The sequence below is a fragment of the Poeciliopsis prolifica genome, unplaced genomic scaffold (genome assembly GCF_027474105.1).
Source record: "Poeciliopsis prolifica strain line A6 unplaced genomic scaffold, Auburn_PproV2 SCAFFOLD025, whole genome shotgun sequence".
NCBI lineage: Eukaryota > Metazoa > Chordata > Actinopteri > Cyprinodontiformes > Poeciliidae > Poeciliopsis > Poeciliopsis prolifica.
The window spans coordinates 7,291,232-7,316,686 of NW_026562400.1; the positions used below are offsets into that span (position 1 = coordinate 7,291,232).

General features: G+C 36.6%; 5 protein-coding genes across 5 annotated transcripts; 3 read left to right on the forward strand and 2 right to left on the reverse strand.

Annotated features, from left to right (window-relative positions):
• Nucleotides 1-576: 576 nt before the first annotated feature.
• On the forward strand, nucleotides 577-5,301 carry etfb (electron transfer flavoprotein subunit beta). Its single transcript, XM_055047208.1, has 7 exons — nucleotides 577-705; nucleotides 1,810-1,968; nucleotides 2,915-3,073; nucleotides 3,184-3,246; nucleotides 3,839-3,997; nucleotides 4,442-4,649; nucleotides 4,734-5,301. The coding sequence occupies exons 1-6, from the start codon at nucleotides 652-654 to the stop codon at nucleotides 4,610-4,612; spliced, it is 765 nt and encodes a 254-aa protein (XP_054903183.1). The 5' UTR covers nucleotides 577-651; the 3' UTR covers nucleotides 4,613-4,649; nucleotides 4,734-5,301.
• A 1,111-nt stretch (nucleotides 5,302-6,412) lies between these two features.
• Nucleotides 6,413-12,971, forward strand: vsig10l (V-set and immunoglobulin domain containing 10 like). The gene is made up of 12 exons (XM_055047268.1): nucleotides 6,413-6,628; nucleotides 6,819-7,148; nucleotides 7,719-7,991; nucleotides 8,079-8,345; nucleotides 8,523-8,765; nucleotides 8,886-9,167; nucleotides 10,349-10,441; nucleotides 10,827-11,051; nucleotides 11,135-11,251; nucleotides 11,606-11,646; nucleotides 12,236-12,322; nucleotides 12,412-12,971. The coding sequence occupies exons 1-12, from the start codon at nucleotides 6,556-6,558 to the stop codon at nucleotides 12,484-12,486; spliced, it is 2,106 nt and encodes a 701-aa protein (XP_054903243.1). The 5' UTR covers nucleotides 6,413-6,555; the 3' UTR covers nucleotides 12,487-12,971.
• Nucleotides 12,972-14,514: 1,543 nt separating this feature from the next.
• Nucleotides 14,515-18,108, forward strand: lim2.5 (lens intrinsic membrane protein 2.5). The gene is made up of 5 exons (XM_055047216.1): nucleotides 14,515-14,731; nucleotides 15,561-15,773; nucleotides 16,803-16,952; nucleotides 17,157-17,291; nucleotides 17,934-18,108. Exons 2-5 carry the CDS (start codon nucleotides 15,596-15,598, stop codon nucleotides 17,993-17,995), a joined length of 525 nt encoding a protein of 174 aa, XP_054903191.1. The 5' UTR covers nucleotides 14,515-14,731; nucleotides 15,561-15,595; the 3' UTR covers nucleotides 17,996-18,108.
• A 1,383-nt stretch (nucleotides 18,109-19,491) lies between these two features.
• On the reverse strand, nucleotides 19,492-20,488 carry LOC129370980 (free fatty acid receptor 2-like). Its single transcript, XM_055047299.1, has one exon. The coding sequence runs from the start codon at nucleotides 20,486-20,488 to the stop codon at nucleotides 19,586-19,588; it is 903 nt and encodes a 300-aa protein (XP_054903274.1). The 3' UTR covers nucleotides 19,492-19,585.
• Nucleotides 20,489-22,640: 2,152 nt separating this feature from the next.
• Nucleotides 22,641-23,534, reverse strand: LOC129370853 (free fatty acid receptor 2-like; the record flags this gene model as incomplete). Its single annotated transcript, XM_055047068.1, has 1 exon — nucleotides 22,641-23,534. A coding segment is annotated over exon 1 (894 nt), but the record flags the coding sequence as incomplete, so codon positions are not given.
• Between the last annotated feature and the right edge of the window lie 1,921 nt (nucleotides 23,535-25,455).

A 25,455-nucleotide genomic window follows, 5' to 3' on the forward strand; every position in this document is an offset into this window, starting at 1 on the left:
AAAATAGTTTTGATTTTGCACACTTTTTCCGACTGTTTCCTTCCTGAAAAATTAGAATGAAGCACTAAGCACACATTTCAAAATTATAAGACAGATACATGTCTGACTCATACACAGCTATCATTCAATAAGTAATTACGTACGAACTGTGTCTATTTAGCTTGCATTACAGTAAAGTCAAACGCCACTCTAAACCGTGAACTTTGCCCCACATAAACCGGAACCTTTCTTCTTTCGGTTTTTCATGCGACCATTGATATATGAGCACCGCCATAAAACGTTCTGCTTTAAATAGTTTCCGTAGATTTAAACGGTGGGAAACGCTGAGTATTATTATTTTTTTTCATTTCTGAGAAAATTTAGATTGCGATTATCCACCACCCAAAGTGAAATAACAGTTTTTTTTGCTAACCGGACATTGAAATCGTAACACTATCCCGTTGAATTCAGTAACACCATTAACCGTTTCTTAGCCAATCAGCACTCAGAATGTTGCCAGAGAGTTGCGTATGATTGGCTGCAATGGTAGGCGGTTTTGATGTAATGTGGTTTCACCGTGAAATAATTCCGGTTTGTCCTCCTTGAGTGAAGGTGCACAGCGGTGACTCTGTGACGGTGGCCGTCTCTGATTGCTAATTGTTTTTTTGCACAATGTCGGCCCGTGTTCTTGTTGGAGTAAAGCGTGTTATTGACTATGCAGTTAAGGTAAACACTCCTTTATTTTTACAGCTGATATAATTTCCCTTTTAACTGTATTTTTAAGTGTTTTAGTCATTGACTCTGAAAGCTAGTGTTAGCCTACCAATATCTATTTATTTTACAATGTGTGTTTACTATGACCTGCTGCAAAGGTTAAATGCTCAAATTGCAAGACTGGAGAATAGTTTACATTGATTTTATGTCATGTTCATATCTTACAGTTGTGTAATCTGTATCTGACTGCATAGTTTGTCTTCCCAGGAAGCAATTTCTGAGTATTATTTTTCCATTAAAATACCAGTATATATTTTTTTCCATTTGTTATTCTCTGGGAGTTGGAGCACAAGAGAACCAAAAAGCACACGAAGCTACATGAAGTCTAAGCAACAGCAAGAACTCTCCTGTTCCTGCTGCCCCCAGCAGGATCTCAGTTGTGTAGTTGCAGCTTCGTTGGCAGTGGATCTGTGCAGAAGATTACACAACAGAAGCAGTTTAGAAAACGTATTTTAGTTTTACTTTGTGTTTGACAAAGTAATGCAATGAACTGCTAGATTACATCACTTAAAGTCATTGGTATATTGATCATATAATGGAAATCTCATTCATGGTGTGAATTGACAAACAGGCAGAAAACTGTCTTCTGTTTTGTTTTCTTTGAAAGATCTTTCTTGTTTCAGCTCAGTCTGTTTCCAATCCTGTTTGATGGGGAAGAACTTCACATGTGAACATGAATTGCTGATCTCTGCAACACCAAAAGTTTTGGTCTTAATACAAATGTGAACTGTAACAAATGAATTGCACTTGGTACTGTGTTTATAGACAGACGGCTAGTTTATTATTTATCAGAGCGAAGTTATTGAATCCCTGCATATAGCATACATTTCTGCAAGACCACCCAATCCATCCATTATCTCTGCAGACACAGCAGCCTAAGCAAATAAACTCAGACTTCCCAGCCAAACTATTTGTAGTCATATTGAATTGTTGTAGCAATACTTAAACTAGTATCACCGAAGTTGCAAATGTGATTTTTGTCTGATCAGATTTGGTGGATTACTCCTACTGTGTGGAAGCTCTTCAACGTCTCTCTCCTGTTGTGTTTCTCTTCAGATTCGTGTAAAGCCAGACAACACTGGCATCGTGACAGATGGCGTGAAACACTCAATGAATCCCTTCTGTGAGATTGCTGTGGAGGAGGCCGTCAAACTGAAGGAGAAGAAGCTTGTTAAGGAGGTTGTGGCTGTCAGCTGTGGGCCACAGCAATCACAGGTAGGAGAGATGTGGTTAGATTTTATGCCGTTGCTTTTCAAAGCAATCACTGAATTTGGTGGGGGTTTATTTACTTAGATTTTGGCCACATTTTTTTTTTTTTTGTTAAAAAATGTTGCAATTTTTCCAAGTTTAGGCCTGGTCTGGAAAAGAACTGCCATAATCAAATGTGAAATGGTGAAGATCTCTAACTTTTCACAATTCACCAGATTACAACCCCCACTACTTCGCTGTATTTTATTAGGATTTTAAGTGAAAGACCAACAGAAAGCTATGCACATTTGTGTCTGGCTTTGAAAGCGTTTTGCAAATACAATTTTTAAAAATGCCTATTAAGTTCCCTTAGTAACAACATTGTAGAATTTAGTTTCACTTAATGTCTGAAAAAAGACATTTCCACAGGATGGTGCTGCCATCACCATGCTTCACAATTAACATGATGTTTGCATTGCTATTTCAATGCACACATAGACTTTTGTAGGCAGGTAAAAAAGTTTGATTTTGTTCATCTCACTAGCAAATATGTGAAACAAGGTCCACATATTTGCTAGTGAGATGAACAAAATCAAACTTGTTTACTTGCAAATATGTGGACCTTGTTCCACATATTTGCTAGTCTCCATACATGACTTGTGATTAATCAAAAGCAGAGATTTTTGTGGCTTTCTTTCAATAATCGCAGTCATTTTGTCACATTTCCATAAAGGGTGAGATTTTTGCATAGTTCTCACTAATAACAGTTTTTTGAGCTTGCTGAAACTAATTGCTAAATCCCTGATTAAGCAACCAACGTGCGTTATGATCAAATGTGTTTAAACTGGGCTTAGTTGAAACTGGCAACATAATTAGACTTTTATGCTTGGAGAGTAATAATAACCAAATGTTAAGTCATCTGGGAGAAATTAGCACAGGCATATTGAAAAGTAATTATGTCTCCTTGGTACAGGAAACCATTCGTACTGCTCTTGCCATGGGAGCTGACCGGGGCATTCATGTGGAAGTGAGCGGGAAAGATTATGAAACCCTAGGACCTCTGCAGGTTTCTAAAATCATGGCTGCTTTGGCCAAGAAGGAGGATGCTCAACTCATCATCCTTGGAAAGCAGGTCAAAGTCGCAAATTAATATCCTACATATTTTTTTTTTATAAATTCCATTTTTAACATGTCTACATAATAGTTGGTTTGTCACTTATGCAATCTTTGTTTCTTTCTTAGGCCATTGATGATGACTGTAATCAAACTGGTCAGATGACAGCCGCCTTACTGGACTGGCCTCAGGTAAGTGGTAAATGAAATACATTTTTAACAAATCTGTCTCTCATTTTTATTTGTGAGATCAAAATAATTCAAGTGCGTTGTGTCAGTGCTGAGAAGCAGGTTGGCTGCTTGTTCTCAGAACCTTATCAGGTTGAGCAAAGACTGGCTCTGTTCAGTTAGTGCTACACTGTTCCTGCTCAGATCAACACAGCTGGTCAAAGGCTGATTAGGTGCAACATTCAGCTTGTTGTTCATTGATGATTTCTTTTTTTCTTGTTTAATCACAACTTGCTACTTGTGAATAAATAAGTAGCAAGCAATTTATTTATTGCTTTGACAATAAATAAATCTGATGATTGGGCAAGATTATTTGCAGCTATATGCTTATTTATTTCTTATCACTTTACAGCTTATGAACCAAAGAGGAGATAAATAGGTTTGCACAAGTAGCTTTGTAGTTCCACCTATGGCAGAAAGTGTATAGTAACAACCAATTGACAGCTTCAGTTTTCATAGCCCCTTTTTGTTAAAAGGAAGTTGTTTCTGTTTTTTTGATATTCTAATTTTTAGCAGGGTTGTTCCAGTGAATATGTGCTGTCCTCTCCTTCTCCAGGGTACCTTTGCATCAGAGATTACACTGGATGGAGATAAAATTAAGGTGGTCCGAGAAATCGATGGTGGGCTGGAAACAATAAAGATCAACACACCAGCAGTGTTGACTGCAGACCTTCGACTCAACACCCCCAGATATGCCACCCTGCCTAATATTATGGTGGGTAGCAGAAAGTTATATTCACAAAGACAAAAAGAATGCAAACATTGTGTCAGCCATTTTGAGTAAAGTTAGATAACATTGCTGAATGTTCTCTGTTCTTATTTTATAGATCAGTTAAGGTAAAATCTGATTATACAAAGTATTCTCTCTGGAGAACTCGCACCACACTTTTCATATTTTTTTTGTAAAAACAATGTGTCAATCTTCTTCCACTTTATATTTATGCACAGTTTGTCTCGGCTTATCAAACTGAATATATAAATTCAATTCATATATTAAAAGATTTCTAGTTTAAATATTTTAATACTAAGCATCACTTGTTTCTTACCTGCATTATCCAACTCTTTCCTTCTTTCTTTCTTTTTTCTTTTTTTTCTTCCTATATTTCTTTCTTTCATTCTTTCTTTCCTCTTTCTTTCTTTCTTTTGCTCTTTCTTTCAGAAAGCGAAGAAGAAGAAGATTGCTAATGTGAAGCCTGCAGACTTGGGTGTGAACCTCACATCAAGACTGGAGGTGCTGAGGGTTGAGGACCCCCCACAGAGGGAAGCAGGCATGAAGGTGGAGACAGTGGAGGACCTGGTGGGAAAACTAAAGGATGCAGGAAAGGTATAGAGGCTTCAAGAGGACAGGGGCACACATCCCAACAGTGGTAAGTTTTAGTCTGTTTTTTCAAAGTAACAAGAAATTGGTGAAATATTAATTGCTGTTCCTGTTTTCCTTATTCTCATTACAGGACTCTGATGAATTAGGACTATACCACATGCACAGGAACCGAATGAGTTTATGTATCAGTCTTGTCCTTCTTGATTGCAACTGTTGTTCCTGAGCATGTGCAGTTGGTACTAACAGGAAAAAAATGAATACTGAGACTCACTGTCCATCAGTCATACCATCCTGAAAATATATTTTTTATCTGCATTTTAGGGAAAATTCTAAGGAAACAGACTTTATGCAATAAATTAAACTAGATTAAATGTAAGAACTGTAGGATGCATCTGAAAGCGACGCAACATTAGCTTTTCATCTGGTAATGTAGCCACACATGTTCAGAGGTGTAAATGGTATTTTGTAAATATGGACCCAGACATGTAGATGTCATTTTTTCAAGATTATTCTCACTGCTGTCACTAATCTGTACAATTAATATATCTATAACTTGTTTTTGGACTGACTGGACAGTGTGTGTCAGCATAATCAGACGGAAATAATAAATCTGAACTTTTACCATAAGCGCCTCAATTCTCTGTTGATTGTACAGAATATCTCCATGACAATAAAGCAGACAGTTTTTTCATATTCAATGTGGTGTGTTTTTTTTTTTTCAGTTTTTTTGTGTAATTGGAAATCTAATAATGTTCAAGTCTTGTAACTTAATCCAATCACAAATTTGACATTGAAATTTGATGTAATTTGTTTTCCTTTTTTTTGTTTAAACCAATGTTATATCTCTGATCATATGCACATCCTTTCAAAAAATTAAGAATGTTAGAAAATACCTCTGCTTTCAGAAAGTACATTTTCAATTTGGATCTTAAATCATAAGGTTAATAGAGTTTGTGTGTGAAATTTTGTATTTGTGTTTGCCACTAGAGGTCAGCAAACCACTAGAGATTATTGCACAGCAATTTAACAGCCCTTAAGATATTTAAGGCACATAACCACACAGTTCTAATGTTAAACCTATGGTTCATTATTTTGTGTTTTTGGAGAAACCACCCTTTGTAGTCACACAAATGAAGAATCAAGAAGTAATGATGGGGGAGAAAAACAACTGAATAGATGTGCTATGCATCAGAGGCAGTACCCAAAAATTGTACACTTGGTAAAATTTTTCCACTGACAATGTAGTGGAAAAATCTCACATTTACCTTTATTTGCCCCCTAAGTGGCAGAACAGGCCCGGCAGATATACATTGGTACAACAAAGTTGGCAAATAAACAAGAAATCTCACTTTAATATATGTTTAATCCATTTTGGCTTTTCTTTATGCATACAGTTGAATCTTTATAAATTTAAATTGAGAAGTTGTTTATTCCAGTAATTTCATCCAAAAAGTTAAACTTCCGGATTGATTCACAGCAAGTGTTTATTTCTGATCATTTTGATAATTTTTGTTTTATCTGAATATGAAGAATAAAGTCAATTCTTTTTTTTCAGCCAGATGAGAAATGCCAAGGTAACTAACAGCTAATTTGTAACTCCCATTCTGGTTAACTTTATGAGAAGATTAAATGCTCATGACATCAGTCTTGAAGAAATAGAGTCATAGAAACCAATTTACAAAGAAAGTGTAGCACAACATACCCCTTCCTGAAATAAGGCTCCTGTATTTTCCATTGAAGGGGTGTGGTCTCGTAACAATCAAGGCTTTGACTGCACAGGTGACCTCCTCTCAGGGCGCAACTCGAGTTCTCAGGAACCCTCGCGCAAGTCAGTCTGAGGCCAAGGACGTTTTTTTGTGGGGATTTTTTCCCCACATGTTGGATTTTACAGAAACGTAATTAAGTTTTCTCTACTTTGTTGATGAGCTCCTAGATTCTTCTGTTTTCCTGACATGACGTGGTTGGAAGGCGTTGAGAAATTGAGGCCAGTGATTGTGTCTGTTTTGTTTATCCTAACATCTCAAGGTGAGTCTTGGTGTTTTCAGTTTTACAAAAATAAATATTGCTTTATATGCTGTTCTTTTTTTTTTACTGAGGGTTTGTTGAGAAGCAATATTTTTTTAAAATAATTTTAAGTAAATAACTGGCAGGGATTTCTACTGAGTTTAGAGACTGAAAAATGTTTAATTTTTGAACTCATCTCTCATCCTGGCAGCTGCTAACTGCCAACTGGTGGTGTCTCCTGTTGGCCCCACCCTGGTAAATGCTTTAGTTGGTGCCAACTTGACCCTGGCTGTGTCCTACAGTGGTGCGTCTGATCCAGTGGTTACCTGGTTTAAGGGATCTCTGCCTGTGGGGACCTGGACTATGAACGCCAACTTTCCTCCAGACATAGCCAATAACAGCAGGAGTGTGCTCAAAATTGAAAGGGATGGATCTCTTACCTTTAAAGGTGTGCCACAGCGCTTTACTGGAAGTTACACTGTTGAACTAAGAAAGTCTGGACTGGGAACAGTTTCACTGACATTCACTCTGAATATTTATGGTGAGTTAAGGGAAGGAATGTGGGGGATGTTGTGTGTTAAATATACAGCTGACCTGACTGCATATGTAATTTTAATAGAACTTTTCACATTGGTCATATAAAGCTGAATAAAGTCAAGCAAACTTGAGCATTCTGAAGTTAACTTTGCTCAAGTTCCATGGACTTGCATCTCTGGGTGGTGGCTCTTAAAGTGCTGACTCCATCTGCAGTTGTGCCTCTCCCTAAAACCTTCGAATGGGTTTTATTTTGAAATCCTGTCAAATCTGTGGCTCTTCTTTGTGTACGTTTCTCCAATTGTTTTTCATCCTACTTCATTTTCCAGTATTGTACTGGATTCAGCTGTCTGCGAAAAGTCATCTTCTTTAATTCAATGACTGAGAATCAGAATTTTTGTTTTCATTAATGATAAAAATGGAAAGAAATGAACGTTTGAAATGTGTAATGAAGCTATCCCACATGAACAACATTTTAGTGCAGCTTTTTGAGATGCACTTGTTAATAAACAAGAGTTCTGATAATATAAATCCAGTTTGCAAAGTTGATTGTATCCATTAATATTTTTGTTTTCAGAAATTATCCAGAATGTGACTCTGATCACAGAGCCTCCTTTTCCTCAAGAGGGAGCTGAGCGGTTCACGTTACGATATAACATGCTTCAAGGTGTCGTTGAGCAAGAAATATGGCGCTTCAATGGAAGAGACCTGAAAAACGGCACACAGTATTTGATCGAGGGATCCAGCCTTGTAATTTTTGGACCTAACCGGACAGACAAGGGATCATACTCTGTGACCTTGATGAACCCCTTCAGCAGCATGACCATACATAAGAATGTGACTGTTCTATGTGAGATGAATCCTCTTCAGCTCTGAATGTTTCTTAAAAGCTGTGTGTGCATCCTTCTATGTTTTATTTAAATTTGTTTTGTTGTAGATGGGCCGGATGAGCCCATTGTGGAGGCACTGCCAATTCAACCTTTCTATAAAGCAGGGGACTCTTTGATTTTGTCCTGCCGAGCTGAAGGATTCCCACTGCCAGTTCCTCAGTGGATCTTTGGGGGTCAAATTCTTCCAGATTTTCACCAAGGAGTCCTAAATCTGACAAACGTGCAGACCAGTCAAGGAGGCACTTACACGTGCTCTTTGCTCAATGACCTGAGTAAGGAGAAGCGTGAGAAGAATGTGACTTTAAAGGTTTACGGTATGTCAAAAGAACTTCTGATTTTATTAAATGTACATTGTTTAAAATGGATTTCTTGGCATTGGCGTGAAGTATCTGAACATAGAACTTTTATATGAAGTGTGTGCATGAATATTTACCCCTGTTGTCTGATTAAGTCTTGAAATCACTTAGGTATTTTTGTTTTTCTGGTAACAGACACGCCCCTGGGTAGTCCAATATGCTCTGTGGTGTCTGTGAACAATGCTGACCTGCAGTATAAGTGCATGTGGGCAGGAGGAACGCCCGAGGCCCAGTTGTCTTTCCCAGAACTAAGTAATATAAACAGTGGAGCTGGAACATTCAGCCTCACTGTTACTTCCTCTGCTAATCTCAATGACAAAACTATCACTTGCTTAGCAGAGCATCCAATTGAACAAAACACCTGCAACATTACCGCAAGTAATATTTCATTATTATCCCTCCTATGTCTTATTGAATTTATATGAACGTCTGTCTTTCAATCAAAGCTGTGCTTTAGCCTTAATAAAAACCCTTACAAAGATTCTGTTTGCTCCACAGAAAGTCCCAGAAATTTTCTTCCAACTATGAAAACCTCTATTGAATTAGATGGAAAAATTGCAGTGACCATCCGCTGTGTCAGTGAAGCATCCCCTCAGGCTGTGGTTTCATGGTCACAGGGAAATGAGTCTGTCATCACTGGATCGACGTATCAGATCAGCAGTGACACCACACAGCTGAAGATTCTCAGTCACAACATCAGCACATTCCTGCTTGCGCCAAACTACACCTGTACATGTCGCAATCCACTGGGCAGTCAGAGAAAGTTGTTTCAGCTGCAAGGTAAAGCAGAATACATACTAACCAACTGTCTATCCCTAAAAAAGAGGGACGCTTGTCTGTGGTTTGTGGTTTTTTATAACGTGAAAAAAGAGGACCGCAGTTTGGTCCACATCTACAGGCACTTGATGCACATGGACATTTTACTTACATTTTTAGGATGAAAATTTTTTATTATTATTATTTTTTTACAAACTAAAACTTTTTTGATACAGAAAATGTTCATTGCTATGCAGTGTGTTGTTTAATAGCAGGACCACTCAAAATCTGGATTCTACCACTTATTACATTTGGGAAAACAAGCAATTATTTTGAATGAAAAGACACTTAATTTCTTCTTGTTGCTTAATTTAGGAAAAAAAACATTCTAGACCCAAAGTAGAAAATGGTTGACCCTTCAAAATAAGCAAAAGAATTTAAAAGGTGTTTTATTAAAACAGCATATGAAAACTCTTTGGCTCTACAATGTCTTGCATATCACATCAACATTTTATTTTTGTGGATGGATGGCTGGATGGATGAATATGTATTTATGTTTATATATAAAGCACTTTGTTGTTGAAATGTTCTATGCAAATGAGATCCACAAAAACCCTGAAATATGTTCATTGGACATCAAAAACGAGTTTTACCCGTTTTAAATCCAATTCTGATGTTTTATGTTGAAATAATAACTGATAGGTCTGTAATCAGTCCAAAATGACCTGTAAACTTTTCATAGCTATGTATTGGTCTGAAATTTTTAATATTGCACTGTTTGCTTTATTAGCTTTGGGAAATTTTAACATTTAAAATTTCAGAGAAAACTTATCTCAGAGAAAACACAGGCGAGTAGGTGCAGTTAAAGAGACCCAACATAACAGTAGCAGAAAAAGATCAGAATAGTAATGTTAAATCCAACTTCCTGGAGTTTGAGGCAGTTTTTAAAAGATTCCCACACAAGATGCTTTTTATTTCATGACCTCACAAACAGCCAACACTTTTGTTGACATGCAAAGGTTTGAGGGATTCTGTTCCATGTATCTTTTTTGCTCTATGACTTGCATTTCTAGGACAAAACACACAATGGGCTCTCAGTTGGGAGCTAAGTAATGTCTGAGAGTGCTCTTTCCCCTTAAACAAAGCTCTCCAGTCTTTACATGCCATCAACTCCCCTTCTCCCTCTTTCCAAAATCTCTCTCCAGGACCGACTATCTCAGATTCCAGTTTGTTCCCTAATCAAGATGGAACCATCATCACATTGACCTGGGAGGTCCCACCAACATCTGTGGTTACAGGTAAAGCAGAATTGACTTGTGGAAAGAAACTGACTAAGCTCTAAGCTGATTTATCGTCACAGAAAGGTCTCTTAGGAAAATATGGCTTTCCACATTCTTTTTCTTTATTTGTTTGCATAAGCAGAAGTGATCAGGGAAAAATGCTTACTCGATGTTGAATGTAGAAACTTCTCACAAAATATAGGGGTGTAAACACTTCGCAACATGTGAAGTTTTCAGATGAGCAAGACTGTATTTTTGGGAAAACATTGAAGAACAAAACTGCAAGGAAAAGCAAATGTCAGTTTGTTTACAATGTTAAAATGATCAACTAATTTAGACAATTTAAAAAAGCAATGATTGAAATATGGAGTTGAACAAAATGCAACTTTTTGCTTTCTCAAAGGTTTTGACATCCAAATGAAAGGACCCGATCTTCTGAGCCATGGTGGTGATTATTCTGTTCCTAAGAGAAGTTCAAAAGAATACCGCATCATTCAGCAGAAACCTGGGTATGCCAGGAGTGCAGATGTCTTTTTGCTTGATCCTGACAAGACATACAGGTTTCGAATCATTCCCAAAGCTCGACTAACAGATGGAAAGCCATCTGAGGTTCACAGAATTGGTCCAGGTATGGCAATCTGTTTTGTCAAATAATTCAGATTGATTTGTATCATGCCAACTACTGACGGCTGCCTGACTTGTTGACTTTAGGTGATGGTTTGAGTGGGTCTGCCATTGCTGGCATTGCAGCTGGAATCCCATGCAGCATTCTCGCCCTAATTCTAGTTATTGGCTCCATTTTCCTAATTTTCTACCACAATAAAAAAAGTAAGTATTGTTATGAAACATTCACATTTTCGTATCAGTATTCTAGTGTTAAATCTTACTTCCAAATGCAATTTTGTTCCAAGCTTTGTACTTGAATAAGTCACAAAAATGAGATTTTCAGTCTCCCACTCCTGCAGTTGAATCACCTTATTTACTTGTATATAGCAAACTGGGGTTGATAAATATTTTTGTTCGTATCAGGAACTATGTCTCGCAATACAATTTACAGAACAAAATGCATTGATTCATTTTTAAAGTAGCCTACAAATAAATATAAATGATCTTTGCATGCAATTCTCTGGGAGAATTAGTTATGTTTGAAATATATTAATAGTTTTGTTTTTGTTTGTTTAGGCAACAAGACAAGATATCCGGTCTCCAGAGCAGTTGAGAAGGTTTGATTCATTTATTACATGCCTACATAAACATGTGAATCAGTTAGCAAATATTCATGTATGCTAACAATTGGTGGGCTGTGAAATGGGTTGCACACCAAACTTAGATTATTGTCCTGAAAGTTTTTCAATATTCAGTATTCCAGATGTTTGTCAATTCAGGCAATAGGATCTTTTAAACATTCGTTGTTCTTTTTATTTGGTCTTCAGTAAGCGTAGTAAACATGGACATCCCTAACTGACAATTTTTTTAACATGCATGTATATGGTACAAAGTAAAGATTTTACTCACCATCCATTTGCAATTCTTCCTATACATATACCAGAGCCTATATGGAGGGAACTAGCCTCCACTACTTTACAAGTACAGTGCACATCGATTAATACTGAAAAATCATAGCCTGAAATTGTGTTAATGTTTTCAGTAATTTTAAATAACTACCTTGAAGAAGCCTTGAATTAAATGAGGCTGCAGCTTTATGAAAATAGTTTAGCCACCCCAAGATGATTTTATCTAACTGTTTTGGAACTCCCATCTGTTCCAAGAGGTAAATATATTTCAGATGTTTTCATCATCTTTGCTTTCTAGGTGAAGACCATCCAGCCTAAGGCAGTTTCACACAACATTTTGAAAGGAGGGCTTCGGTCTCCTCCAGACTACAACAGTTTGTACCAGGTAGTTTTTCGAATACAAAGGAACCACATATTGAAAATTGCTAATCCTATTCAAATGAACTTTTTTTTCTATTGTATTCTTTATTCCAGACTCCATCTGAAAGATCTGTGTCGCTACCCATGTTTGTCCCACCTGCCCCAGTCAGAGTTGCAACGACAGTTTAAATGAGTAAACTAATTGTGTATATTTTTGCAAAACTGACATATATATATATATATGTAAAACTGAAATGTTTTATACATTTAATTATTATAAAAAGAGTCCTCAGACTTCAGTGTGTGCTAGCTAATAGTGTAATACCACATAGTCAGTTTTTCTACTCATTGTTTTTTGCAGATATTTAATGCAGAATTAGACATTTAAGAAGGTAAACAGCTGTAAAAGTGGCCGATTATTTAAGAAAGAATAAAATTTTCTCTGTCAAAACATCAGATGTTGATCAACAGCAACTATTTTTGTATAAAAATCTTAAAATGGAAAAAGATTACATTTTATTGTGAGACAATTTATCCCCTGGTCAAAATGACTCAGGATTATGGTTTTCTTTTTTCTTTTTTTATTTTTAAATGTTTTGGGTTGCACTGAAAAATCTACATTTAGAAGCAACAGCAGTTTTTGCATTTACTATAAAGAACACTTTTCGCCTGAAATAAATTGACACAACTGTAAATCCAGGCTGTTGTTTTTTTTTCCAAGTGCTTGAAAATACATTTGTAGGTAACCAAAAAATCTATCATTTTACTAATTTCCATGCTGAAGTTGAATAATCTGTTAATCTTTGCACAAAGTATATCAATCAGGAATAGAGGGCCTCAAAGTTAATCTGGCTTGCTGAAACATACATTGCTGCTGATGTTCATATATTTGCACAGCAGATGGTGCTGTGGAATAATGAATGACATGAATTTAGTCCAGTCAGTTAGAACTGGTAATACCTTAAACAAACATGAAGTGGTGATATTTGTCTTCATCAATGTGCTCTATATTAATTTTTCTTGTTGAAACGTCTTCAAAATCTAATTATACAATATCTATCAGGCATATTTTTAGAAACCATTAGCTCTCAGTAAGTAAAATTGGTTAAATTACAGAAACAAACTAAATTTAGTTTTAGATAAATAAGGCGAGTTGATCTCAAATCCGACCAAATGGAGAAAAATAAAGGCAAATTACAAAGAGCGGCATTGGCAGGGAGGAACATCTATGCAGAACCAGATCCAAGAGAAGGTAACATTTTCTTTAGATTGCTGAGTGTGAGAGAGTACGACAGAAACATGTACAGAAAAGAAGAGGAAAATATTTTATCTCTATCCCAGTTTAGAAGATTTACTTGCTCCATCATGAGACACAAATAAGATCAATAGCAAGCAATAAATATAACTTTCTATTATATAAGACAAGTTGACTGAGATGTTGCTCACTTCCTGTGGAAACTATCAATGGGTGGATCTCACTGTCAGAGATGGGTAAAAGAAAAGTGACTACCCTCTTTTATCCAGAAGAGAAAGTCATGTTTACGAGTTCAAGTTCGGTTTTTTTTCTAATAATTTATGATCAATATTAGAAGCTATATAAACCCACCCCTGTCATGCTTTTTGTGCAACATCCTTACTGGCCAGATATGAAACTGTGTTATCAGATCAGAGCTGAAATCCTGCACCGGGCCTTCAATATTTTTACTAAAACTGCCAGAAAAACTTCTGCCTTTGATGATGTTGCTAAATGGTTACTGGGTTGTATTTTTATGTATAACTGCACATGATTTTTCTGCTAAGACAGTAGAGATGGATGAGTAGTCCATAATTATTCTCCCTTCTTACTGTCAGTGCATGGTATGTGCAGCATCATTATAAAGTGTCCAACACGTCTAACACTTTTTGTATGCAGTGTGTAATTTCATCAGCGAGTTGGTCATGCGTCTGTTGTAAGCGTGCATGCGTCTCTGCGACCACACCCCAGCTACACTAAAAGAAACTGTGCACTTCAGCATATTCCATTGACCACAGCAGTACTGCAAGCATTTGCACATCCACAGTTCCAGAATGACTGGTAGAACAACAGACAAGGACTGTAGAGCAGTGGCCTCGTATCCCAGAGCCTCCCCCGTGTCCACACCATCACCATTCCCCGCCCCTCATTCCCTCACCCCTCTCCCCAAAAGATTCCCATGTAGTTCAATGTGAATGTGTCACGTGACTTGTGGCCCACCAGCTCAAGTGCATTTGTTCTGTGCTGATTGTTTTGAAGGATTTTGCCTCCATCAACAGAAAGTCAGGGTGATAACCTTTTGGAATTCAGCCTACAGCTTCCTCGTTGACGTTTTACTCACTCCTGGTTTGCACTATCTCTCACTCTCTCCCTGAGGAAGGGCTGATACCTAAGAGGGTTCATATATCCTGAGGAATTCAGGTAGGTTGATGTGGAGTGGTCTCCGTTTTAACAATGGCTGACTCCACTCAAGCCAACAGGTGCATGTCTTACTTGTGGGCCCTAAAGGCCTTCAAAAGCTTTTGGGAATTTAACTGGAAGTCTTTGCATCTCCTCTGTCAGTTTTGTATAATGTGTTCTTGGTTTTCCTCATAAAAATATAGACAATGCAGAGATAATAAGAAATCTACAATGAAAATATACATGTGTATATAAAAATATTATGAAATGATGTTTACTTGGTGTGGAGCTTTTTGTGGTGCTGGAGATTAAACTCATAAGTCAGCCTTATGCCTCTCCACTTCAGTCACATCTCAAGTAAGGACATGCAGAATTGGGAAATGGGTTTTAATAATTTAAAACAGGATGTGAAACATAAAACACCTGGTTTCAGATTGGGTGCATATTTTTAGGTTTCAGAAGACCCATTTTACTTCAAAAAGAACAGTTGTGGTGTGTCAATTTTGTGAAATCCAGTGACACATGATCTTGCCTCTCTCTTAGTTGCCAGTGTAAACCAAATGATGACTAATAAAGTTAAGAGTTTATTCAGGAAATATATAAACAGCCTTTGTTTAAAATAACATACTGTGTTTAGTTTGAGATATCACCTGGGTTCCACTTAACCGACTAAAGTTCAAGTGAAATGATGAGTCACTGTATTTAGGTCCGAATCAATTTCCAAGTCTTATGATTTTATCAACAACCCAAGTATAAGGTCTTTAAAGAAGTGACTTGCATCTGACTTGAGTTCATACATTTGCTAGGGTCAGTTTTATCATTAACTTCCATACTTTTACTCCTTTTGCAGTGCACAAATCCTTTGCCGATACTTTAGTGTCACTCATGATGTACAGCTTCATGGGAGGGGGCCTGTTTTGTGCCATTGTGGGAAACATCTTGCTGGTGGTCTCAACAGCAACAGACTACTGGATGCAGTACCGCCTGTCGGGCAGCTTTGCCCATCAGGGCCTGTGGAGATATTGCATGTCTGGCAAATGCTACATGCAAACTGACAGCATTGGTGAGTTGGACATTCTAAGTGCATTCCATGAAATGCTTGTCTCCACTGTCCTTTCTTTTAGCATGTGATGGAATTATTTCCCTACTATTTTACAATAAAAATGAAATTCTTCAAGTTGTAAGAAAAGTGGAGCCTCAGAAGTGCAATGAGTAAGGACAGCCACATCCTCATCTAGTCTATGCGATTTCTGCTTTCCTGTTGACGTGTTATTTAACAAGCAGCTTTAAAGAGTCATATCACTAAGCCATGCTTCGTCTGAATGTTATCTGTTTTCCACCTATGAGCTCAGTTTCGTAAAGGAAATTTTTTATGTTAAAAATCCAAAACATCTGCATAATGAGCATTGGAATTTCATTTTTTTAAAATAATAATTATTAGTTTGTGTATCACATTAAAACACCAAATAATAAGGCTGCAAGAAATTTTAATTTAAGCTACAACTTTCATGACCCTGATTGTGAAAACACACATTCTCTTCTCAGTGATAAACATTTAAAAGGTCTTGATTTTGAAGGGAAAAAAAATTCCCAAGAGAGAAAGTTTAACTTTTCAAATCTCTCACATCTCTTAGTCAAAGGTTTGAAATACAAACTTGTCTTGTTTACTAATTTGTTACCAGGTTGACTGAAGTGGTAATAATTAGTTTTTCTTACACAAACCAGAAAATTCACAAAACAAATCATTCATAATATTATTTCTACACAAAAACACATTGCCGACATTCATCAATAATGTCTGCATTATTGAGCACACTCTATTTCAAACTATTCCTAAACTATTTTTGTAAAGTTTCTTGAGATGACCTTTGTTGTGAAATGACCCTATACATATAAGCTGAGTTGAATTTCAATTTTAAATTAAGCTACACTTAAAGATCTTATAAGAATAGGATTCATTGAAAAAGTTTCACAGGGATTGGAAATACAATCATTTATTTAAACTGCATGTACTGCCTGGTCAAGCTAATTAAATTTCTTGTTGTGCATAGCTTCCATGGAGTCATTCTTAAGCCTGTCCTCTTCTACTTAGCTTACTGGAATGCCACTCGAGCTTTCATGATCCTTTCCGCCATGACCTGCTTTGCTGGCATCATCGCAGGAATCCTCTCCTTTGCTCACTTCTCCGCTTTTGAGAGGTTTAATCGCTCATTTGCTGCAGGCATCATGTTCTTTGTTTCAAGTAAGTCATATATACAGCAATAAAAATGCAGCCCACATTCTTTTTTTGTTTGTTTGTTGCTACATTTATCAAAGGTTGTTTAGAATAGAAATGATAGAGAACATTGACATCTGCTTGTCTAATAGTTGCCATGTAACAATGAAATGAAGAGACTGTTCATTTTAAGGATAGACATCTTATGATGAATCTTTCTCTTCACAATAGCTCTCTTTGTCCTGCTTGCAATGGCTATTTACACGGGAGTGACGGTGAACTTCCTGGGCAAGCGATTTGGTGACTGGCGTTTCTCTTGGTCCTACATACTTGGCTGGGTGGCTCTACTCATGACCTTTTTTGGAGGTTGGTTAACACTTTTAAGATGAACATTTTTGTTGAAATATTGTGTTTTACTGGTGATAAACATTCAATCTTTCAAATTAAGCATATAAATACCTTCCGCATCATGTTTGTCAGGCAAGATGGGAATGGCAAGAAATCAGAAATAGCAAAATCCAATTAAAAAAAAACAAAAAAACAGAAGCTAAACCAATTCAAGTCAAAGCAGAATGAAAGAAAACATTCACAACAGGACAACAACTGTTGCCCATTGTTATGCCCGCTGTTTTAGAGGGGCTAAAGCAGAGACAGATTTCTGGTCCCTCCATGTTTTTATAGATTGAGAATACTGTGCCCGGGGATTTCCAGCACACAATTGTTGCCCCTGTTTCTTTTGTTTTTTATTTATGCAAGGGAACTATTGTAAAAATGAAAGTAACAACTCAAACCAAATGGCATCACACCCAGAATGCCCAGTGTCACTTATTAAGAACTCCAGACCACTTCCATCTCACCTGAACGTCAAATCAAAGGACATTTCTGCTCATACTATTTCATTCTGATTGTGGATGTTTTCTTTTCTCTTACCTTGATATGCATGTTTGTTGTGAAAAGTGCCCAATGGGGTTAATAATTCTGTCTTTACAACTCATGTTTGTTTTACAGGTATATTCTACATGTGTGCCTACAGAATGCATGAGTGCAGAAGAGTGGCAAGCCCTCGTTGAAACAAGCAGGAAATGACACTTCAAAACAAAAAGCAACAAAGGAAACCCGCATTGACGCCATTAGAAAACTTTTTGAGGTCAAATAAAATCAGGATGTTTGCAGATATCAGAAATATGTTGTTTTGTCAGAAACAAGTCAACACTTTAAGGTGGAACACACCATAAACCTGAGCATAAATGCAAACACCTAATCTGTTTTTTCGCCAACACTGGTAACTTTTGCTTCACTCTTTATTGAATTGCTCTCTTATGTAATGAACACAAGATAAAGAAACATGATCTTGAACTTCTACTTGTCAACTTTCCAGTGGAATATTGAATATGTGTGCTAAGAAGGCCAGTAGTCCCTTCATTTAGGACTCTGACCCAATAAAAAACCCAGTAAACAAAATCATAAAGTCAGGTTACAGCTGCAACTAAGATTATGTATTCCAAAAATGTATCTAAGACTTTCAAGGCTGCCTCTGCAGACACTTGGCCCAAGATGTCTGAAGATTTCATTTTGATCAAACAACTTTAAAATCTGAATAAATTTTTAGATTTTAAATGTTCATTCCTTATTTCAAACTTATTTAAGACTTATGCTATTTAATTAACTTCTCAGAGGAGAATGGGGCTAGGTTTTTTGCCATAAATAGCTCAATATTTATAAGAAAACTTAATCCAGATTTTATGAGTTGCTCTGCCCACTGTATTAAAATTCACATTTAATTTTCTTTGCCTGACATTTAAGTAAATCAAAATGTGATTGAACATATTTTAAGTCTAATAGCAGGGTCCAACTGTGAGTAGCTTGAGATAGTCAGTGCACATAAATGTGCTTTCCATAATTTATATATTATGAATTACATCTCAGTGAAAGAAAACATGTTCTTTAGTGAAAGAAAAAAATATATTTTCAGATTTGATCTCACAATGGTTTTGTTTGGAAGCAAAACAAAACCATTGCTGGATACTGCTCCATGGGCAGCAGCCAACATCTACATTGTATTTCTGTAGGAATTACATCGTGCTGGTCCAAAGATTTTACCAATGCAAAATAGGACAACACATATGTCTTCTTGTCTAATAGTTAAGGCAATATCCAAATTAGGTGACCTTTAAATAACTGTCATTATTCATCACTTTGTATCCAAAGCAGTATGAGAGCTTGCAGATTTATTGTAAAATAAATCATCTCACAACCTCCAATTCCTCAGAAATAAGTTAATTATTTTGCTCTTTTATTTAATTATAAAAGAGCAAAGTACTTTCTTTGTTCTCATATGATACATAAAAACTGTGACATGCAGATGGTCATTGTTTAAAGGATTTATTTAAAAAACAACATATTAAAGTTAACTACAAATAGGCCACCTAGCGTATATGAAAATACACATTTCTAATTTTGTCTTTGTGTATATTTCTTGGCAGGATCATCATTACAATTGACTTTTATTGTTGTACAAGTACTATCTTCATGTGTACTCAGAAAAAGCTGCTGGTACATAGTAGCAAACAGAAAATAACCTGTCAAAGATGACAAAGCTGTCATCAATTTCAACCAATTTCAATGGCTTCATGTGGGATGGAATACACATTGATCATGAATTAGTGCCCTAAATTTGTCCCTTTTCTCCATTTACTCCAGTGCTTTCTGAAAATTGATTTATCGCTTGTGAAGTGGAAGACAGAGGAGGAAAAATAGAATATAATTGGATCAATACAGGTGTTCAACGTGCTGAGGAGCAAAGTGTAGTATCTCCACACTGGGCTTTTTTGCTGGAAGTAGCCCAGCAAAAAAGAAAAGTTGTATGGTCCAACACAAATGAGGAACACAGCAAGAGTCCCTAAAGCCATGCCAATAACCTTCCTCTTCCTCCTCCAGGATATTCTGGGACGGCTGTACAGAATCAAAATTAAGCGCAGGTAGCAGTAAATAGTAACTAAAAGAGGCACCAGGCAGAACAGAAAGAAAAACTCCAAACGCACTGGGAGGAGAATCTCCAGCTGCTTCTCTGTGAAGTTCTCATAGCACATAGAAGAGTCTGAACTGGACAAGGAGGGGTGGTGCTGGATGATGAAAGTGATGCTGCAGTGTCCCATTGAGATCAGCCAAATAACAGCACTGATGATGATCGGGTACACAGGTTTCTTGAGGTGTTGGTAGATAACAGGAAATGCCGCTCCGATGTACCGGACCACGCCGATTGCCATTAGCAGCAAGGATCTGGTGTGGATTGTGGAGAAAAAGGTAAAGGAGGTGATGGAGCACAAGAAGTTGGGCAGATTCCACTGCATCCCTGATGCTGCCTCGTGCATCTTGAGAGGAAGGATGATCAAGAAGAGCAGGTCGGACACAGTCAGATTCAGAAGCAGGATGTCTGTTGGAAGAGGGCTGTGGTGGATTTTGATGCTAAAAGCACAGAGAGCCACCAGATTGGCTGGAAGGCCAATCAGGAAGGAAATGATGTAAAATGTCAGAATAATCTGACTTTTCACCGATGAAATCATCTTGATCCTGACAGTAGAAAAATAAAAACTGTCAAAATGTACATTGTAGAGACAGCATATAGAAAACATTATTCATAAATACTATCTATGCTACTAGAGTGTAACTCCCCAAAATAGTAATCTAGTTGCCCTAAAATAATGAAAATACTCATTAGAAATATATATATATATATGATAAAACATTTCCCAGTTTTAATTAGAAATCTAATTTATATATCTTGTCATAACCTCATTGTCAATATCATTTTGTTTCTGTAACTGATAATATATTAACTTTATGAGAGAAATGGCTCTTCTCTGGCACCAATTTGCTCAAGTCTAAACAGAAAATATTGAATTTTAGAAGCAAAAAACCCCGACATTTATTGATTTACAAGATAAAGATATGTACTTGCCTAATGCAGCAGTCAACATCCAATGTTGTCACTGTCTTTGAAAGTAGAACAATATAAGAAAATTAATATGCCTGTTGACTTCAACGATGAGTTAGTATTGAATGAACAGGAAACAGCTCTTCACTCTAAAGACTTTTGTGACTCATACGTCACTTCTCACACCTTCAGGTTGCTATTTATTTCAATTCAAAACTGTTCACAGTAGGAATTAAATCAAACTTTGGGTTGCTTTTTGTTTGTTTGTTTGGACCTTTAGGTACTTGGTCATTTTTTGCTGAGCTTTTTTGTTACCTTTGACTACATATTGTGAGCCTACTGTGCTTTATTTTGGAATATTTGTATGATTTATATCTCTCCTGACTTTTGTGCTTACTCTGGTTTTGCTTAGTTGATTTTTTCCTGTCCCTTTGTTTTCCCCCTCATGTTCATTCAGTCATTATCCGTACCCAGCCTCCCTCAGTCATTTCGATCCACTTCTCAGTTTATAAGTCTCATGAGAAATCAGTTTATAAGTCTCATGTAAAAATCTGTGTTGATTTTCCTCTAATCCCTCTGATGTGTGATGTTAGGTTTTGTTTCAGCACAAAATCTCTGACTAGTAAGGTCCTGCTTTGACAAACACAGATGTGGTTGTGATTTCCTTTGGCAATTCTCCCTAAAGGAGTCAACCCAATCACTTTTTTTTTTCCTGTAGGTTTTTAAACTCTTCTGTTGTTACAAGTTTTTAGTTACTGCAACTTGAGACATGGAATACACAATACACAAAAAATGCCTAAAGCTCATAATTACAGAAAGCATTTGTTAAAGCTGCCTTGTGGCTATATCTGCACTGAAATATGTAATTTAAATAACTAGAACATAGAATTATCCTGATATTATCCTTCTAGTCTTATTTTTTTCCAACTGAATCTAGAAATTAACATCAGTCCATTGTGATTACATGAACTTCAGTGAGGGTTATGTAATCACCTTCAGCAGCTTCCACAGCAGCTCTCTGTATAACAATGGCCAAATATGACAGTGAGTTTACTGCACAACTCTTTTAGTGTGTTTAAATGATGTTTATCTTTGTTCTACAAGGATTGCACAGCAACAACCATTTCCTCTTTGAAGGTTGTTTAACACATAAGAAATTAATTTTATGATATCACATATTACTGGAGGAATTTATGCAGTATGCTAAAATGTACGAGGGAGTGTAAAATGATGTGCCTTTTTCATTCAGAAAAAAAATCCCACATTTGCTGTTGTTATGAGTTGGTATTTAAAACTTTATTTCTTTAAATCACTATATTTTTAAAGCTCTTAGGATACACACAGTAATATAGCTTCAAACCCAACACAAAAATACATATTTTAAATGCAGTTTATTTGTCTAATTTGAATACTGAATGTGAACAAGAATAAGAACATAGAACTTATTCTTGATCTATGTGCAAATGAAGATGAATTAATTTATTTTTACTTTTTATACTTTTACTTAATTCTATACATGTATCTACTGAAAACATTAGTGCAGAGTATCTCACCTACTCTAAAAGACAGGAACTAATATGCCAACCAAATTAAACCTGACAACTTCCTGATGACTAGTAATATTGCGAAGCCTTCTTAAAAGGTTAACCAAGGTTTTGGGCTAATAATAAACAGCAGTAGGTAACTTCAACAGAACTGAGTCGAAATCAAATAATAAAGAAACCCTAGAGTGCTACTTTAAAAACAAATAGGATTAAAATTCAGATTCAGTTTGAAAATGTGTCCCTTATTTCCATTTTTACATCAAGACGATGCTTTCTGAAAATAGATTTTTTGCTAGTGCAGTGGAAGATTGAGGAGGAAAAATAAAATATGATAGGATCGATGCAGGTATTTAATGTGCTGAGAAGCAAAGTGTAGTACCTCCATTCAGGGCTCTTACCCTGGAAGAAACCCACTAGATGAGAGAAATTGTATGGCAGAACACAAATGAGGAACACAGCAAGAGTCCCCAAGGCCATGCCAATAGCCTTCCTTTTCTGCTTCCAGGATATCCTGGGACGGCTGTACAGAATTAAAATCAAGCGCAGGTAGCAGAAAATGGAAATTATAAGAGGTATAAAGCAGACCACAAAGAAAAACTCCAAACGCACTGGGAGGAGAATCTCCAGCTGCTTCCATGTAAAATTCTCATAGCAGACAGAGGAGTTTATGCTGGAGAGAGATGGGTGGTGCTGGATGATGAAAGTGATGCTGCAGTGTCCCATTGAGATCAGCCAAATAACAGCACTGATGATGATCGGGTACACAGGTTTCTGCAATAGCCGATAGGTAATAGGAAAGGCCACTCCTATGTAGCGGACCACGGCAATGGCCATCAGCAGTAAGGAGCTGGTGTATATTGTAGAGAAAAAGGTAAAGGAGGTGATGGAGCACAAGAAGTTGGGCAGATTCCACTGCATCCCTGATGCTGCCTCGTGCATCTTGAGAGGAAGGATTATCAAGAAGAGCAGGTCGGACACAGTCAGGTTCAGAAGCAGGATGTCTGTTGGGAGCGGCTTGCAGTGGATTTTGACACTGAAGGCATAAAGAGCCACCAGATTGGCTGGAAGGCCAATCAGGAAGGAAATGATATAAAATGTCAGAATAATCTCACTTCTCACCACTGACTCCATTATGGACCTTGAACAAAAGAAGATAAGAAAAAAAAAGCGTTTAAAATGCCTGTTAGAGTCCCTGGCAAAGGCCAGTTTCATGAATGTATAACAATTATTTTGACTCCTAAAACAAAAACAAATTAAATCCCTATTTTTTTTTCATTTTCTTCAATTTTGAAGAAAACGGTATCTTGTGCTTTAATAAAAAAAAAAAAAATGCACTGCTGTGTTTTCAAGCAACACAGCAGAAGTACACAGGTTAAAGTCAGAAAAAGTCTTACATGAGGCCTTTTCTGACTCTACTCTCGTTTCAGGTCTAAGACAAACAAACAGGAGTTATACCTCCTGTTAGCTGTAATACAAATTACAGCTTTAATCAGAATTTTCTTTGATGAGACAAACAAAGCTTACTTACCTGAGGGCTTGTAAAATGCTAATAAGTCACAAGTCTTTGGGTGCTGACTTCAGTTAAGCATTTCTTTGTTCTATGTGCTCTCAGTTTAAAGATGACACAATATAAAATGGTGCAACCCAGAAACACCTACAGTAGTCACACTGAAACATGACAGAGCCTCATTCATCCTAAGCTGAGTAATGAGCATTCACCATCCAGTTAATATTAACTAAAATGCAAAATTTCATTTCCTTTAAACTTTGCATACTAATATGGGCCTGCTTTCTTTTTGAGTGAACTTTGAGCGAAACAAGAAACATAGCTTTCCTGAGAATGAATGCTGTGCCTCAACATTCAGCTCGTAAGAAACTCAGAGCCTTAGTGACTGTTTTAGAATAGGCTTTATATACACCCAAAGTGGTAGCAGAATCTTCATTGGGGTTTTCATAGCAGTCTTTTTGAAATGGCTCATGCTTGCATTACTCTTTGGCCAAATATAATCATAGCAGTCTGTATGCTAAAAAATATCACCTGATATTTTGAACAATGACAGCACTCTAAATATCTACACACTTACATTGTTGTTTATTTGCAAAAAGAACTTATACAGACAACTATGGCTGCTTTAAATATGTTTTGAAAGAAGAGGAACTGCAATGAAGCCAACTGTGTCACAATAGGTTTTCTCAATGCAGTCATCATTTATGTTGCTGTATACACCCTGCAGAATGAATGTCTGTGATGAATACTTTCAAACATTCAGTGAAAATTAAGTTTTGGATATTGTTCAAAGTAAGAAAAGCATATTGGTTTAACTTTATTTAAACAAAAGCAGATAAATGGAGAATATAATCACTTTCCAGGGATTATCTTTTAATCTGCATGACAACCAATATGTTGTAAATAAATAATTTACCTTTCCATAAATGAGCTTTGAGACTGGCTCTATCTCATGTTTCATCACAAAATGTTTTATTGTGTTGCTGCTGAAGTCCCATTGAAGTCCTCATGTCTTCCAAAAAGTCATTGTCATAAACACAAGACCATGCGTTTTCCTCAAGGTTATTTTCAGGTGTCTGTTGGTTTGTGTCCGAGTCTTCAAATCTAATAAAAAGCAGAAGAAAGTTAACACAGTGAAGGTTAGATTGATATACGTTTTTATTTCATGCATTTCAGTAGTGTTAGGTAAAATTGTGGTTCATTGTTTTAATTTTGTAAAACATAAAAGTAGTTCTTTGTACCTTAGTGATATGTAGTTCCGTTCTTCCAGTTGGACAACTGCTGGAGACTGTTGTGCCCTTCAGAATAAAGCAAAGGTATTATGTTGATGTTGCAAATTAAATTAAAATTCTCATAGAAAAAAAAAAACACATAAAAGATTACAATCTACGACTAGTCAATCTGTTGTAGTGTAAACTTTTCCAAAGACAAGAAGTAAAGACAACCAACCTGCTCATGTTCAATTTTCGCTTAATACAAAATGCGAGTCCCAGAATAAAAATACATCCCACAATCATCAACCATAACAACGTAAGTGATGAAGCT